This window comes from Eurosta solidaginis, chromosome 4 (genome assembly GCF_040869045.1).
Source record: "Eurosta solidaginis isolate ZX-2024a chromosome 4, ASM4086904v1, whole genome shotgun sequence".
NCBI classification, from domain to species: domain Eukaryota; kingdom Metazoa; phylum Arthropoda; class Insecta; order Diptera; family Tephritidae; genus Eurosta; species Eurosta solidaginis.
In genome coordinates, this window is record NC_090322.1 from 229,292,821 (window position 1) to 229,311,565 (window position 18,745).

The following is an 18,745-nucleotide window of genomic DNA, read 5'->3' on the forward strand; positions in this document are numbered from 1 at the left end:
TTACAACTTTTGCAAAATCTGCTATAAAATTTTACAAAATTATAACAATTAAATTTTGATAATGAGCTATCGGTGTCCTACGCTAAGCGGTGTCCTACCCGAACATTGGTTTTCCATTCGATTTGATACAAATTTCCCATAAAATTGTTGAACCTAAATACTGTTATGATAGATACCACTTTGCCGTTCGAGTAGCAAAATACTCTTATTTAACTTATTTATTTTATTAATATTGTAATAATTGAAAGCAACTGCAGCAATATATGTTATCCCGTGGTAATAGTCGAGAAAATACAAAATCGGCAATTAAATCTAGATGGATGTCTGGTTCAATTTGTTTCGTTCTCTTAATTTAAGTTGCTAGCAAATATACCTTCAGATAAAACCGCATTTTTAATAACAGATGTTGCTTCCCCGCTAGATTTTCATAGCTAATTATATTACTTAGTGAGCTTTTGTTTAACTAGTGACTTGCAGTAAATTGGAGTGGTTTTGTTAGTTGATATTGTTTTTTATTAAGTTGAATGTAAATGTTTCATTTACTACGCAAAATATAACGGCGCTCTGCAAAATAACCGTATTACAGAGACAATGTTAATATAGAGACATTGCAGGGACGAAAAATAGTGTGAAGCAAGCTTCTCAAAACCTCTAGTAGGTCACATTCACCACTTACCACAGCATAATTTGTTAAACTACCACTGTCTGTATTTGTTATTTAACAATTATTTGTACACTTTTAATTCAGCTATGTGTTCAGAATTTACATTTTTACACTCTAAAACTACAATCAGTGTATTTTGTGTGCTTAGATTATGTTAAAAATTGAGTTAAAATTTTTGGTGTGGTGGAAGTGACTTACTATAATTTTGTTACGCTCCGCTGCTTTCCACCAAAGTTCGCGCCTGCAACATCTTTATCTTCAAAAATTTTTGCCTATTATGGGGATATAAAAACACGAGCGGCATCTGTCAATCGCAGTTAACTATAAAAATCGCTGCTACTAGGAATTCACGTTCAGCAATGGCCCAGCCTATTTACGGGTAGTATTTTTGGCGTTTTTTTTTTCTAAACCGGTTTTGATAGCATAAACCTAAGTATTTGTTATTGTTATGGGGGGAGAACGCTGTTCCTTTGTATATGCAGTGATTTTTGCGAAAAAAATTTAAACAACTCGACATCACAATTATTATACCTTGTAAATCTCCTCAGTTTGCGATGTTCGATCTGTTTTCAAACAAACACGGCCAACGTTGCATTTTGTTCTTGAGCAATATTGTTGTTAAATATATTAACAACTCTCAAATATGGAATATACATTACATATTAACGAGACTAAATTGAGAACGCGTACAAAAACACAAAGAATCTTAAACCACTTTGTTGAATTTGAAGAAACTGATTAATTTTCTATGTGTGAATCATTAGGAAATGGGACATTTTGAAACACATTCAGATAAGCGCGTTTTTGAAAAGTTTGCTTAGATTGAGCGTCTTCGAAAGGGCAGCCGATATAGGTGGACATTCCACTCAAAAATCGATCGTCCTTGCAGTTCCATACAATATATTGTTAAATTCTTATACCATACCTTGCCTAATTCAACAATTATACATAAAATGTTTGAAAACTTTAACTCTTTAGAATAACTCACTCCTCATGTGAATGTTTGAAAGAAGAAGCGGGTGAAAGTGGCAAAGTAAACCCCTGGCATTTTTAGCACGTTCTATTTGGGAGCACCTTGCAGTTATCTGTTTTTAATTTTAAAATTCATTGAATTTTCAAATTACGAAATTATAAAAATTTCATGGTTCAATTATGTACAGGTTGGCTCATCTCATCAGCTTATTTTATTTATGTCATTGCATGGTCGAAGGGATTGTCAAAAGGAGATGGCAAACTCAAAATGAAACCAACACATTGGCAACATTTTACTTACACATACAAAAACTGCTAAGTTTTATGTTTCCATTCCATACCATTCGCACCAACACCAATACACAGATTTTGACAATTTGAACAGACATATTTTGTTGCTTTACAGATGAGCCAACCTGTATATAGTTGAACCATGAAAAATTTTTAGATAATAATCTTCTTACAATTTATTTTGACATATTTTTGAACATGTTGGCATTTTTTTGAAAACATTAAAATTTTTTCAATTTTGGGAGAAAGCAATTATAATGCAGATTGTATGTATGGTATTAGTCGAGAACAGCGATCGACTGTATATGTATTATTAATCCGAAGGCGAAAAAAAAAAATAAAATTTGCGTCGTTTCAAAGATATTTATGAAAAACCGAAAAATGACCCGATATTATTTTTACACCATACACCTTTTCGCATTGACGGCCATCGGCCGCGCTTATAAAAAATTAGCCTGTTCGGTCCATTAACGGCGTGGGATCAGAATTAAATCCAACCAAAATTCTTTTGGATGTATTTTTTATTTTACTGCGTACAACAAAACCCCTTGAAAATTCCCAACTTAAACTGCAAATATCTCCGGACAGAGTTACATTTTTTCTTTTTGTTGTTGAGGTCAATACGCGTCGTTTGACACCCCTCACAATATATGTATTTGGACGCATATTAACAGTCAACCGGTGTTCTAGATTTCTACCTAGAGTGAAGTATAATCAAGGATGAGTTGTCAAGTCAAGTGAAGACTATGCAGTATGTAAAATTTTTAATGTTTTGATTTATCAGTTTTTTTTTTTTATTATTTACAAAGTTTTAAAAATTATGACTGATATTAATATATTACACGTTATATTTTATATAAATTTTCTTTTATGCTTAAAAATAAGTGAAATTGCAAAATTCAAGAATGTATAACGTCACACTATGTCGAAACACAATAAAAAACTGCTTCACACATTTAATTTTCAACATTATTTAAAAAGAAATAAAGTTTATTTCTTTAAATACTTTTATTTATATTTTACTTTAATAAAGTTAAAATTTAATTTTTTTTAATATAACTTTTAATTGGTTTGGCACAAATTCACAGTTTTACTCTTACTTACGTAACGAGCAACTTTTCATCATTTACATAGATAAATTCAATTATAATTTTTTTTTTAACTTAATTTAATTTATAAAGTTTTTTTATGCATTCAAATGCTTTTACAATTAATTTTATTAACACTCGGTGTTGCCGTTGCTTTTAAATTGCTATTTACATTGTAAAGTTAGAAGCCTTCCTTTTAAACGGCCTACTCTCTGAAAGCTTGTTTAAGTTTTAACTCCTATCTTTAAATATTCTTATTTACCTTCAAACACATTTATATACTAACGATCCTTATATTTTTCGCTTGACTATTTATCCAGTGCTCTCATTTTGTATTTAGCTTGTCGCTGATTTTTAGTTTTGTTCAGTGTTGCAAGTAGGAAACAAGTTTTGCATATCTTTCCCAGTGCTGACATTTTTAATGTTTTGTTTGATTTGAAATGCTTTTTCCTAAAGTCATTTGTAGATTTAACAGTAGCTTAATTTTTCCAAGGCCCTTTTCTTGTTTTACGATTTGTTTGGCGTAAACACTTTGTCAGTTCATCTCTTCACTTTTAATACTTGTAGAAACAAACTACTTAAAAAAAAAAAAAAACTAACAAAATGTTCTAGTAACACTTTTTTAGCATTCCTTATTATAACTTATGCTTTTACAGTATAGTTTGGAGCTTTAGTGCATTTAACGGCACTATGTATCATCTTGCTTTTCTAGTTTTTAGTAAATTATGTGATTACTCAATTTTCCCCCCTTTCTTTATCTCTGCTTCACTCATACTCTCTTCGCTAGCTCTCCCCCCTTAACTTCTGCTTTTACTACACTCCCAAAAATTTCCTTCATTCCCTTAAACTTTGTACATACTGTTTATATTTACAAACTTACAAACAATTTTTTCTTCTTCTAATTATATTTACATTATACATAGTTATATAATAAAATTGAAAAATAAAATATTTAGTTGACATTAAAAAAAATTATCAAAAAATGTTGTAAGCAATTTCTCTAAATCCGCTAAACGAGCTACTATTCTGTTTTTTAGTTATTCATACTTTCCGTGACATATTACATATGTATTTATTTAGAATGGTTTCTCCCAGTGTACCTAATTTTTATTTTTTCTTTTGGGTAAAACTGTTGCCTTTACTTTAAGTTGTTGTTGGCTTCTTCAACCTATATATAAATTGATGCCCTGTTTTCCTTCAGCGGCACCTTGGTTTACGTTATTGTTGAGAGTGTCGTCAGTTTAGTGGAGGGTGATGCCATTGGCGATGGTGTCGGCACAAATAGACTCGACGATGCTGTTTCGGTGGTCATGCTACGCTCTTCGTAGACACGCTCCTGTAGTGAGTAGTAAAAAAATGTTGCTTGGGTATTAGTTAAATTGAAATGAAGGTATAATATTGGTATCGGATTTGACTGTGAGGCTATGTATTAACCTGGGTTGATTTGTATGGACGAAAGTTAACCGATATCGCGCCATCAATTTTTCGATAGGATTTGGGCTCAGAAAAAAAAGTTAATAAATCGACCCAGTGTACTATGTATATTTCTGGTGAGGTGTAATAGTGTCGATTGACATTAATTCTCTTTTGAAAGAGAATTAGTGTCAATGACATTAATTCCGAATTCGAAAGAGAATTAATGTCAGCATCATGTTGCAATCAACGTCAGTGACCTTAATTCTTTCTATAAAAGCGAATTAAAACTTTTTACCCCATTGACATTAGTTCTCTTTGCAAAACGGAATTAAAATGGAGCAATTTTTTATTCCAAAGAAAAAAAGAAAATTGGGAATAAAAAATTGCGCCATTTTTATTCCAAATTTTCGGCTGCGGCGCTTTTAATGGAGATTAAAGCGAATAAAAAAACCTCACAACCGCAACGCATTTAACATTCGTATTTTTCCCAGATCAATAGCACTACTGTACTCAATCGCTACACAACCACATGTTGAGTGAGCGCAATGCCAGTAAGCAATCATCAAACAAGTATTTGAGAATGTGATACACAAATATTTCAGAGGCTTTTACAAGGCGAATTCAGTATCAGGCAAGGCGAATCTATACCAGGTGGTGGCAAAGCGAATTCAATCAATTCGCCGTGCAGATGAATGTCAAGTCAAAAGAAAATTTTCATAGATTTCGATTAACTGACATTTTGTTGTACAAGGCTTTGTATGGAAAATTATCAAGAAGAAGCAATCAGCTGACGGGATAACACCACCTGTAATGAATTCGCCTTGGTATCAGGTCTTATTATCCCAACAGCTGATTGCTTCTTCTTGATTATTTTCTATACAGCGCCTTTGACTTTAATATGTCAGCAAGGCGAATTCATTACAGGTGGTGTTATCCCATCAGCTGATTGCTTCTTCTTGATAATTTTCCATACAGCGCCTTGTACTACAACATGCCAGTTAATCGAAATCAATTAAAATTTTATTTTCATTTGACATTCTTGTACACGGCGAATTGGTTGAATTCGCTTTGCCACCACCTGGTATGGATTCGCCTTGGGCTTTTAGCAGCAGAAAACATATCACTGTCAGGCAAGGCGAATCTATACCAATGCGTCGGGCAGAAGAATGTCAAGTGAAAAGAAAATTTTCATTGATTTCGATTAACTGGCATAGTGGTTTACAAGGCGTTGTATGGAAAATTATCAAGAAGAAGCAATCAGCTGTTGGGATAAAAACACCTGGTACTGAATTCGACTTGACTGTCAGGTAATATAAGCGGTGTAAAACCAAGGCATGGCATTCAGTTTTTTATTTGGTGCTCGTAAAAGAACAAAATGATGCAATTTAAAAACTCGTTTGCAAAATATAATGTCCTACAGCTGGGAACATGACAGTTGCAATGGGGATTTTAATGAAATTTTGTCAATTAAGGTCATCATTCTGTTTTACGAACGAAAGCTCAGTCGAACGATTCGTCTCTTGACGATTTGTCTCTTGACGATTTCGTTTCTTTCGTTATGCCAAAGTGAAGGAACTTGTCAAATGATGTGTTGCCGGCAGTCATTTTTATAGGAACTTATAAGAATCAGTTACATTTACAAGATTTTTGATTGAATTTTGTTAAGCTTAAAAAAATAATTTTGGGAATTTCAGATTTCTGTTCTTGTATTTTTTTCTTCTTATTTTATAGATATGGGAATTTGAAAACCCGTTTCAAAACCATTTTCAGTTTAGAAATCAAACGGAAAATAAATATTGCTAACTAGTACTAGTTTAGACTGATTAGGCAATTAAGAAGTAAAGTCCTTTCTCGACGGACAAAAAACTACACCCCACAAGTCTCTCACCATATATGTCTTGATGCATGGCTCGGCATTATGGACAGTGTGGAGAGAAGATGAGATGACTCTTGAAGTATCGAAGGAGGTATAATAGCCATCATACCGTCGCAAAGATCCTGAGCCAGATAAATAATTTTGCATATAAACGCAACAACAATGGTTTGAGCCAGATAAATCCAGATAGAAGTCTGGTTCAATTTGTGAGCCAGATAATTTGTTAATTTCTTATCTTTAGTTTGGCAACGCTGCCTTTAATAAACCTACTTTTTTCAAAAATAAATGACATTGCTTGGCCTTGAAATACAACGGCGACATCTGCCTATCACAACTCCTTGTACAAAGATATCACGACCTCTGATTCTCAAGCCTCCCAATGATCCAGAGCATTCCCGTGAGAATTGAACGTGATAAGGAGCTAGAAAACTCACTGGATGATGGCTAATGATGAGCTGTGTGAAGACAGTGCAGCAAATAAAAGCCCAAAATCTACGCTGGCTAGGTCATGTTATGCGAATGAACGAAGACGCGCCGGCTAAGAAAGAATTTCGGCGTATAACTCAGTTTGAAAGCAGAGGAAGGGAACGACCTTCACTGAGTTGAGATGGGCAGGTGGTGGAAGACTTGGCCTCCCTTGGTGCTCTCAACTGGTGTGAGTTATCGCGAAACGGGGATGACTTGTTAAGAAAAGGCCAAAATAACTTAAGTGGTTAAGTGCCAATTAACAATGATGATGATAGACTTAAATTTATTGGGCTACAAAACTGCATTTTCAAAATACTCAGAAAACTCTAAATACAAATTTCGAAATTTTCATAAATTATCGCGAATTTTCCATTTTAGTCGAAATTTTTTTTGAGATTGGTTTGCACAGCTTCACCTAAAAAATTCTTAGAAGTTTTTTCTTAAATTATTTAAAATAAAAATAGGAGAGTTTAGTGACGAAATTAAATAAAAATTTCCAATGCTATTTTCGTGTTCGCAATTGTACATAAACATAACGCAGTACCATTTTGTTAAGATCACCAGGCAATCCTCCGCACTTGCGAGAAGTTTAAGAACGGCGGGTATGCTCCCAAACTCCTTCTTGGATACTAAGCATGCCTCTCCCAAATACTTATCCCCTTAAAAAATTAAATACTTACATGCGATTTGTCATATTTAAAGCGTTTCCAAATATTCGTTTTCGGTTCCATGGGTGTACCGTCAACATTATAATTGGGATTTGAGAATGTCAACACTGAGCGGTTCGAGCCACGTGAGTGTCTTTTCGTCTTGTTACGCTTTGAATTGTACATTAGACCTACCGATGATAAAAATATACAAAAAACTATTAGAGAAGTTCACAATGAGGTTATCGAGCTTTTATAAATCATTAAAAAAATATATAAATATATATCACCAAACTTACAAAATATAGCGGTTATTATTAAAATCAGCATCACCAGCACCACACCACATCCAATGAGTATAAAAGTTTCACGCTCACTCGATTTCGCACTTGCATACTCATCATCATCATCATGCTCCGTTGACATACCATCGCCATCATGCGACTCTTCGGTATAATCTGGTGATTTATCACCACCACTACGACGTGGCGGCACCACAAATATCGGTGTGGGTTTACATTCACGTTCATCAGGCCGATCAGGACAAGCGCATACATAGTCGGAGCCACGGAAAAGGCATAGATGTGTACAACCGCCATTATCTTGAGCACATTGATTCCATTCTTCTGGTTGGCGTTTAATCGATACAGCGCGTATATCGAGCGCACCGCTGAGTGCGTCACGAATCTCGACTGGTGTGCTAAACCCGCGACCTTTGCGGATTGAACGATAGACGGATTTGTTGTACCAATCGGTCCAGTAAATGCTATTTTCGAACTGGTGTAATGAAAGAGGTAGAGAGATATTTAGGTATATTAGGATAAGACAAAAAGTTTTAGCCAAGTTTAAAGCCCAGATTGTCGTTTAGGAAAATGCTTAAAACTTGTATTCGCATCATTGTTTAACAGATTTTTTTGGGAAATTAAGATGGGGATTTAGAAAAAGACTAAAACAGTGCTTACCATCGTTAGTCCAAATGGATGCGGCGCATAGTCAATAATCTTTGTTCGACGCTTGCCATTGTAGTCAACCGAGGCTATATTGTCTTCCAGCGCATCAGCCCATAATAAGCGGCGATTACTGTGAAATAAAATGACAATTAAAACAAAGCAAGAAAATCTTAAATAATCAGCTGTAATCAGAGCCACTAGTTTCATAGAATGTTAAAGGACTTTAAATTGAGTGTTAGTCATCGCTAAACAAGCGAAGTAGCAACATCGGATAAGACTATTATTATTTATTTACGCATTTCAAAATATCATATTATCCAAATCTAAAGCGCCTAATTTTCGACTTTCTGATGCTAGCATTGTATTTTTTTTAAATCGAAACTGTCTATATTACGGAGATGTAGATAAGGTACGCCAGATCTTTCTCGAATGCGATCACTTCGCTCAGATGGGATATCGTCAACAGATACGTGACGAACAAACTCCTCAACAAACAAGGAGAAGGTTGCAAAAAGCTAGGAGTGTGAATATTCAAAGCATTATAAATGGAAAATAGCCTGACACGCCAATTAGCTTAGATTTTTTTTATGAACAACCATAAAAAGCATTTCAATTGAAAATGTAAATGCGTAAATTCGAAAATGTTATGTCGGCATCCCGATATCAACTAGACATTGAACGGAGTAGAGTTAAGTAAAAGATATTACCGCCAGTTCTTATACCACGGTTTCCTGGGAAGGAACAAAAGTTGGTAAGGTTGGGTTGAACTAGCCGGTCTATAAAAACCTTCAGATCTGACAACTCTGCCACTCCTAGCAGACGGAGCCCTGATCGCGCGAGTGCATGACACAAACACAGAATATGCATCACATTTTCTTCCTGCAGATCGCACTTCCCACATCTGCCGTTACTTATAAGGCCTTATTTGTAAACATGTAACGCCAGAATGCAGTGACCCTGTTATTATGCCCGTAATGAGCCTTAAAAAGTCTTCTCTCTTAAGAGAAATGAGCATCTTTGAAATATTTATATCGAAGGAATTGCACATGATCTTAGAAAAAGCGCAGACCCGCGCTTCTATCACACCTTTCCTGCTTCATGTGCCATGTACAACTCCAATTTCTTTTTAATTGCTCTTAAGTAGATTGGGACATCTACCGTTCATTCATCGAGTGCTGCACCTTCACTTGACAACACATCGGCCTTTTCGTTCTATCCCCTTATGAGTGGAAAGCCTTATGAGTGGTGCGGCATGAGCGAAGTCCCTCTAATGCTTCATTGCATTCTAGGATACTTCTTGACAAAATACAGTGTGAGATTATTGCCTTAATGGATACCTGAATATTAATATACATATATATTTTCGCGACTGCTTCTAAGGCACGCTTCCTACAGAATCTCTACTACTTTTTTTTCGTGGCTGCAATCTTCGCCTAGAAGACACTACAGAGATCTGAAATCTTTTATTTCTGGAACGGCGCAGTAAACACCACCTCCTTCCGTTATTTTGGAACCATCCGTTGCGCCAACCCTCCAAATCTAGGACCAATAGTAGACATCCCATTCCGTAGCGTTTTAATATTTTTTTGGGTTAAATTCCATTATTTGGCCTGCATATGTCATTCAGAGGATGATGTCATTTTATAAAACAAAAATTTTGACTGCACCTTGTACTCACCTCAAAGTTATAGCTTTTAAAATTGATATGAAGAATTACACATTAAGATTGGAAAAAATGCGGACGACTGCAGAAAAAGAATAACAGAAACAGGTTTTGAGACCAAAGCAGCTTCTCATGAAATTGTTTCAACAGGTGTATACTTTGTGAACAAGAAACGCATGCATTAGTAGAAGTGGAACTTTACGGCCAATAATGAAGAAGGCAAAGGTAAAATTTTCCGTTTCCTCCCACGCCTTTCGGCGTTTTTACGAATCCCTCGTGCAGTTTTTAAAATTAAAGTTACTTTATTTTTGTAAATCTCCTCAAAGCCTTTTCTCCCGGGAGTGGGAGCACATTCAGCCACATCATGTCTTCTTAGCGGGGTTGGCCTTTGATAGTGGTTTGGAAAGCAAACCGAGTGTATTTCTTCCATGAAAGGTTGTCAGTGAAACCCATCTGCTTTACAGATCCCGTTTGGTGTCGGCGTAAAACACATAGATCCCGTCCGATTAATTTTGGGAAAAATTAAAAGGAGCAAGACGTAAATTGGAAGAGAAGCTCGGCCTAAATCTCTTCGAAGGCTATCGCGTCTTGCGTTTATTTTTTTTAGTGTATTTTAGTTGCACTTATCCCACTGTCGAAAACCATCACTATTACTGGTAACAAAAGTTACGTTAATTACAACTTAAACTCTATACTCACTCAAAGTCGAGCGTCAATCCCGTTGGAAAGCCCAAGTTTTCCATAACAATAATAGTACGATTTGAACCATCCAAAAGGCTTCGTTCTATACGCGCTGGCGCTTCCCAATCAGACCAGAAAAGATATCTGAAATGAAAAGAAATAAAAATTAGGCACTCCGTGCAAAGATCATAGACCACACTTTCTACATACCCTTTGCGTGGATGCAAAATCAGTGAACGTGGATCACCCAATTCGTCTGAGATAAGCTCTTTGCGGCAGCTGCCATTCAAACGCGCCAACTCGATCACCTTACGATCCGTATCAGACCAGTATATATTGTTGGAAATCCAATCGATTGCAATGCCATTCGGTGTTAATAAATTAGTTTTTACGATCAATTCTGTGTCAGATAAGTTCGCAAGATTAACACGCCTGATAACGTCTAAATTTACATCGGCAAAGAATAACCAATTTTTTCGATAATGATAGTCGAGCACAACAACGCCATGTACACCCTTAATTGGTAATACAACATTCATGAAATCGGGCATATTCAATGAGATCATACCGATGCCGGAGCGTTGCGCTATTAGAAGATATTCCTGGATTTTGAAGGAGTTTGATTAAAGTTTAGTCAAATGAGTTTTTAAATGGTCACAAAGGAATACTTACTTCTGGCAAGCTCTGGCATTCACTGGTATTACCTTCCTTCAACTTAAGTCCTATCGGGCATTTGCAAGAATAGCCAGTTGGATTGCGTAGACAGAGATGCGAACAGCCACCATTGTTAGGAGCGCAAACGTTGTCGGGTTGCGTCTTATTGATCTGTGTGTAAATTGAAATATAAATTCGTTAACATAAGTTTTGGGCGACTTTAAAGATTCACCTACCGTTATTACTTTAATATCCATAAGTCCATCAATATTTGTCATTATTTCCCGCTTCGCTGTTATATTTCGTCGATCAGTCATATGTAAAGCTTTTGACTTCCAATCGGTCCAATAGATATGCTCTTCGGTCATTGCTAACGCATAAGGATGTTGCAGTGAGGACATTATCAATTTACGTTGATTTCCAGTGTAATCACACGAATCGATAGTCTTCAACTGTGCATCGACCCAATAAATACGTTTTGTTTTCAAATCTAATGTTAAGCCATTTGGCCAACCAAGATTCGAGGTAACAATGCGTTGTCGGCTTTCGCCATCCATATGCGCACGCTCAATTTTGCGATAATGACCCCAATCAGTCCAAAATAATAGACCCGCTTCGTAATCCAATGCTAAGCCGCGTGGAGACTCCAAATCTTTATAGGCAATCAGATGACGATTCTTACCATCCAAGCTGGCAACCTCGATCGTGTGACGCCCAGCGTCAGCCCAATAGATCTGAAATTAATTTAAGAAGTTGGTGGTTGAAATGGTGGCGATGAATAAAGAAAGATTACTTGGCGTGATACGCCACCAAGGAGATTAAGGCCCAACTTCTCTTTCAAAAAGAAGAACGTCCAGTCTCAAACTTTGTTTCAAAACGCTCTATCTTAACATAAGTTTAATACATTTTGAACTGCTATAGGGCGCCTTTGATAGGGTGATTTTGAAACAAATTATGAGATTAGCCTTAGATGAGGCGTTTTAGACATAAAAGAGACAGATGGCTCCGTGCGACCACCATGAGATTATCTCTGGAGAAAAGTCGTACACAATAAGGGAAATGTACTTGTTGTGGAATAACCGTGGTCACAATGCCTTTAGTCCTTTGCGGCCATTTTGTGAAAGAAAGAAGGGCTTCTCAAACTAAAGAACTCTGAAGGGCATCACCATAGGTGAATGTGCTATTGCAAAGATACTTCGACGATGGCGTGTACCAACACCACCAGCAGAAGCTGACAGAATGGAAGGAAGTGCAGTTGATTCAACTATTTTTTGCCAATGTATTGTAAGCAAGACAACTCAAATTTACAGGCGCCCGGTGTTTCGCTAGCCTGGCAGAGGTAGGAAGCTGGACTGTTCGCCCATTATACCTTTCATGAACATGAAATGGTATATTAACTTTGGCCCGATGTTTGTAACGTTGAGAAATATAAAACATAGACTCACCATTAAGTGTATGTAGCCATGTCCGTCTGTCTGCTTGAACGCAAGCTAGTCCCTCAAATTTTGAGATATCTCAATGAAATTTGGAAAAAGGATGTATTTTTGTATTATATTAGGCATTTGTCGGATCCGGTAGGATCGGACCACTATAACATATATCTCCCATACAACCGATCTTTCAGATAAGACGATTTTGGTCATTCCTGCCGCAATTTAGAAAGTATAAACGTGAAACTCGGTGATATATATTCTAATATATCATAGAAGATATCCTGAAAAAATCACTTTGATCGGAGCTATATATAGTTATATCCCATACAACCGATTGTTCAGATAGAAAGATTTTTGGGCATTTCTCCCTTAATTTAGAAAGTATAAACGTGAAACTCGGTTATATATATTTTATATATTCTAATATATCATAGAAGATTTCTTGTAAAAATCATTTCGATCGGAGCTATATATAACCGTCCTTACTTGTTTTTAAGTTCATCTGGGAAATCAAGTTGAAGACTAAATAGAGAGATCTGGTTGAATAAATGTGCCCTCTCTCGGCACTGACAGAGAGACAAAAAATATCTCTGGGTGAAGGTTTGGAGAAATCTCATAACACCAGCTCGACCTGATATAACCTAGAGTGTTTTCAAATCAGCAGCCGCGATAGGGTGAAAAAAGCTGTGATCCCTATATTCGATGTGTTAAAATTTAAAGAGTCCGTTTTAGGAATTTACATTTATGGCGTACAAAGAATAATATCACACTTAAAACCTTCCTCTTCTTCTACCTCTTTAAGCCACCAAAGCTTGATAATATATTTTTCGCACAACGAAAATGGCAATTAAAATTTTGTGTTTGTGCTTTCGGATCTTATAAAGATCCATCTGGGCATAGATAGTCTGCATCCCCAAAGTTGGGCAGATTTTATGTATAAAACCAAATAACTTTGGGCTGATAAGACTTTAATACCAAATGATCTGCACATAATGTTTCTAGCTCTCAACTCGAATATTCAAAGTCAAGCCCGTCAAGCCAGCTCTCTGAGCGTTTACTAAACGCGTCTCTTTAGACATAGAACGCACATTTAACAACTTCTATTCACAAGTCGAAAAGTAGAGAGACACAAATTTTCAACAGTAAACAGATCTAAACCAAACATGCCGGCGCAAGCTGCGGTGAGTGAAATATGGGATTTGAAGCCGCGCATAATACACGGGTCGCTAGACCTTAACACGGCCGTTAGACCCTTTCTTATTCTACAGACAACGAAACAGTTTGTTGGATAGCACTCCTCTTCACACCCACAAAGGATCTGGAAGTTATGCTTAATTTTGTGCTAATAGATCTGTATGATAAACTTCAGTCGAGTTGTAATACCATTGAATTGAATGCAGTCCTGCCTTGGAACGACATCTGATATGGCCTTGCTGACATTAATTCCCCGAAAATTAACGGCAAATATAGGATGATATATTCTTTCTAGGTCCACTGGCAGTTGTTCGGAAGAACTTTCGCTATTTTCGGCCGCCATTGTAGCATCCTCCAGGTGGACTAATAACGACAAAGAAGACGGCTTGTTGGCTACTACCCAAGAATAATATTACGTCCATGGAAACTTATTCTGCCAGTCAAGAAGTGATCAAAGTTTTGTATGTCTGCAATACTTCAATATAATATATTGTAACGAATTTACTTGCAAATCCTCTTATTTGCCCTTTTGCTAGGTTCGTATCGCTAAACTGTTGAATAAATAACTCCAATATTGAATATGGAAAAATGGCCAAACTGATAGCTTAAATGAAACTGACTTTCAAAATAATACTGCTATTGCTCGCTAGATATCGTCTTAGTCGTAACTTCTTGACAACTCAAATCAAACTGAATTTCTTCTTACTCGCCTGCACCGCTTTTATAGTTTACGCTGCATACTTCTAGGCTCTTCGATTTCCAGAAGTTACTAGTTGTTTCGGCTACAAAATCGCCAGCCACAACTACGTGCACAAATTATTGCTCTCTCTTGTGACAACTCAGATAAGATATATGCATGTGTTTGTAGTTTACAGTCTCCCGCACACACATAAGCGTATAAGTAAATTCATCGGTGTGTGACATCTCATCTCTCGCTGCCTTGTATGTAAATGTTGCTCGTCGGAATGTGTACATATGTGTAGACGCAATTAATGATTCGTTTATGTAGATACATAATGATTGAATTATTGATGTGAATTCACGTCACTGCTTAGCATCGGCCTGGAGATGGCAGCACTTCTCAGTTTTGCTAATATTCGTAACACTGCCCTCCACCTAAGTCTGATCGTCCCGATCAGACAAATCTCCCAATCTAAACGCCGCTAGCATCTCCAAATGTACCACCCTTCTAATCCGTGGTTTCCCAGTGGTTTGTATGCGGTAGATGGTATCACTGATCTTCTTCACAACTTTGTACGGGCCTTCCCGACTGCACCGAAATTGGGCTGGAACACCTTTCCGCCGGTGAGGGTTGTTTAACAGTTTGGTGGTTAACCAAATATTTAAATATTTATTTTTTAAAAATATTATGTTATTTATTTGAAGTATAAAATATTATTTTTGTTTATTTTTGAGTTTAGATATTTTCTAACTAATTAGAATTTTCTTTTTTTGAAGTTATTCAAAATTTTAAGTTAACACGAAAACTCAATTAAAATTATTTTAAAAATTAAAGTAAAGAGTACAAAGTAGTTAACACTATATTTACTCCCCCTCCAAGAAAATTTGACACAAACAAATTATTAATTAATATTAAATGTAACCTTTTTTTGTTTTTTGTTGTTTAATGTATTTGTATTTAAATTAGTGTTAATAAGTATGTTTGGTGGTTTAAGTAAATCAATTGAAATATTTTTAATAGTATTATTGTATTGAATTGTAAATGTTTTATGTTTCTTAGATATAACTTTAAAAGGTCCTTCATAAGGTGACTCTAAATTAGATTTACGAAGAACTTTAACAAAAACATACTCACAATTTTCTAATTGTTTGGGAACGAAAACATTTTCTTTGTTATGATGAAAAACTTTAGAACGAACAAGTGAAAAATATTCTCTTATTTTATGAAGAGCGTCATTAGAAAAATCATGTTCTTTATTACTATTTGAAATAATTAATTCACCAGGTATTCTAAGTGTTTGGCCATAAACAAGTTCAGCAGATGAACATTTTAAATCTTCTTTAATAGAAGTTCGTAAACCAAGTAGAATGAATGGTAAAATGTCAGACCAATGAACCGAGTCGTTTGATGCTATAATTGCTGCTTTTAAAGTTCGATGAAATCTCTCTATCATGCCATTTGCTTGGGGATGGTAAGGAGATGTATGAATTTTATGAGAACCTAAAAGTTTAGTTAATTCTGTAAAAAATTTTGAGGTGAATTGTGAACCTTGATCTACTGTAATATTTAATGGTATACCAAATCGTGGTATATAATTTTGAATAAAAGTTTTTACTATAGTATTTGTTGAAATATCTTTAAGCGGATAAGCTTCAGGCCAACGTGAAAATCTATCAATAATTGTTAAAATATAACAATTTCCATTTGAAACTGGAAGAGGTCCAACAATATCCATATGAATATGTTCAAAACGGCCTGATGGTATTTGAATTTTTTGGATAGGAGATTTAGTGTGTCTTGAAATTTTGGATTTTTGACAATTGATGCAAGATGAAGTCAAATCGTTAATCTCTTTACGCATGTTAGGCCAATAATATTTATTTTGAATTAATTTTCTAGTTGTTCTTATACTTGGATGAGATAATGAGTGAATTTTGTCAAATATAATTCTTCTCATAGAATGTGGAACATAAGGTCGAAAAGGTTGTAGAGAAACATCACACCATATATTTAAATTAATAACTGGAATATGAATTTCCTTTAAATTATTTTTAGAATTTTGATCAGAAATGGTTTTTTGTAAAAATGTATCAGTTTGCTGTTCTTTATATAAAGTTTCTAAATTTATATCTTGAGTTGAAATTGCATTTATTTCTGGAATACGGGAAAGTGTGTCGGCAACTATGTTGTCTTTTCCACGTATATATTGAATATCATTTGTAAATTGAGCAATATATTCAAGATGACGTAGTTGACGAGGAGATCTATCTACTTTAGAATTTAGAACATGAATTAAAGGTTTATGATCAGTATAAATTGTAAAAGTTCTACCTTCAAGAAAATGTTTAAAATGTTTAATTGAATTATAAATTGCCAAAAGTTCACGATCAAATGTTGAATATTTAGTTTCTGTTGTAGTTAATTTTCTTGAAAAATAAGCTAAGGGTTCTAGTATATTATTGCTAGTTTGTTGAAGAACTGCTCCAATAGCAACATTTGATGCATCTACTGCTAATGATAAAGTACCATTTTTGTCGAAATGTGTAAGTAAAGTATTTTTAGCAAAAAGTTTTTTAACATTTTCGAAAGCTGTTGTGGTTTCATTTGTCCAATTTAATAGTTTGAGTTTGTTTTTAATTGCATGTGTTAACATTTCATGCAGAGGACTAAGTTCTGTTGCTAACATTTTAATATATCTGTGATAGTAATTTATCATACCTAAAAATTTTTGTAATTTATTTATAGAAATTGGTTTTTCAAAATTTGTTATGATTTCAATTCTATCTAAAGATGGTTTAATACCTTCGCCTGAAATTTCGTAACTTAAAAAATTTAATTTATTTACACCGAGAGTACATTTTGAAGGTTTGATATTTAAATTATATTCTTCAAGTCTTTTGAAAACTGATTTTAAATGATTTATATGTTGATCTTCATTATCACTGGCAATAAGAATGTCATCAATGTATGTAAATACAAAATCGAAATCAGAAAATACTTCATTAATAAAGCGTTGGAAAGTTTGAGCACTGTTTCGTAAACCGAAAGGCATTCTTACGAATTCAAACATTCCAAAAGGGGTAGTTATTGCAGTTTTATGAATGTCTTCTTCTGCCATTGGAATTTGGTGGTAGGCACGCACAAGATCAATTTTGGAAAAAAATTGTTTGTTTTTTAAATCAATTGTTAAATCGTGAATATGTGGTAAAGGATACCAATCTGGTGTAGTAATAAAATTAAGTCTTCGATAGTCTCCGCAAGGTCTCCAATCATTTGGTTCTTTTTTAGGAACGAGATGAAGTGGAGATGCAATAGGAGAATTTGAGGGTCTGCATATACCCGTTTTAACTAAAAATTCAAATTCAGCTTTAGCAATTTTAAGTTTGATTGGATCAAGACGTCTGGGTTTCGAAAATGGTAAAATACCTTTTGTTTCTATCCTGTGAACCGTATGGTGTTTAACTTTTTTAGTATAATCTGGTTCACAGGTAATAGATGGAAATTCATTAAGTAATTTTGAAAACTTATTTTCGACAATAGGAATTTTGAGTGAGAAAATATCAGAAAATCCAGAAGATCCAGTAACTTTAATTTTTGTAGTAGAATCCATTATTTCTTTATTTTTAATATTGACAATAATTCCGAATTTTTCTAAAAAGTTTGCTCCTAAAATGGGTGTATCAATGTTCGCAATAATGAATGGAAATTCAAAATCTCTTCTTAAACCTAAATCAATTTTAAGTAGTTTTGTACCGAAAGTTTCAATTGAAGAACCGTTTGCTGCAGTCAAAGTAAGATCCGAATTTCTTTTATAAATTTTAAATTTAGAAAAAGGAATAACTGATACAACTGCGCCGGTATCGATAAGAAAATTAAGTTTATTGAATTTATCAAATATGAATAGGCGACGAGTAGGTTTAATAATAGTTCCATTATCCGTCACCGTCATAATGGATCGTTTCAGTTTAAATTTTGTTCGGAATTTGAATTGTGATTTTGATTAAAATTGCATGGGGGTATACATTTAAGAGCGTTATTCTTAAATTTTTTGTGATACCAACAAATA

At 34.8% G+C, this 18,745-nt stretch overlaps 1 protein-coding gene across 11 annotated transcripts in view; it reads right to left on the bottom strand.

The window, feature by feature from the left end:
• Positions 1 to 3,010: 3,010 nt before the first annotated feature.
• The window catches only part of Lrp4 (LDL receptor related protein 4), an 80,720-nt gene continuing 64,985 nt past the window's right edge, over positions 3,011 to 18,745 (bottom strand). For all 11 annotated transcript variants that reach the window (XM_067784983.1, XM_067784978.1, XM_067784977.1 and 8 more), the window contains 8 exons: positions 11,607 to 12,104; positions 11,389 to 11,541; positions 10,927 to 11,318; positions 10,735 to 10,860; positions 8,385 to 8,502; positions 7,722 to 8,199; positions 7,456 to 7,613; positions 3,011 to 4,351 (listed from right to left, as the gene is read on the bottom strand). In XM_067784983.1, coding sequence (XP_067641084.1) covers positions 4,229 to 4,351; positions 7,456 to 7,613; positions 7,722 to 8,199; positions 8,385 to 8,502; positions 10,735 to 10,860; positions 10,927 to 11,318; positions 11,389 to 11,541; positions 11,607 to 12,104 — 2,046 coding nt within the window. In that variant the 3' untranslated portion in view covers positions 3,011 to 4,228. The remainder of the gene's footprint in view (positions 4,352 to 7,455; positions 7,614 to 7,721; positions 8,200 to 8,384; positions 8,503 to 10,734; positions 10,861 to 10,926; positions 11,319 to 11,388; positions 11,542 to 11,606; positions 12,105 to 18,745) is intronic.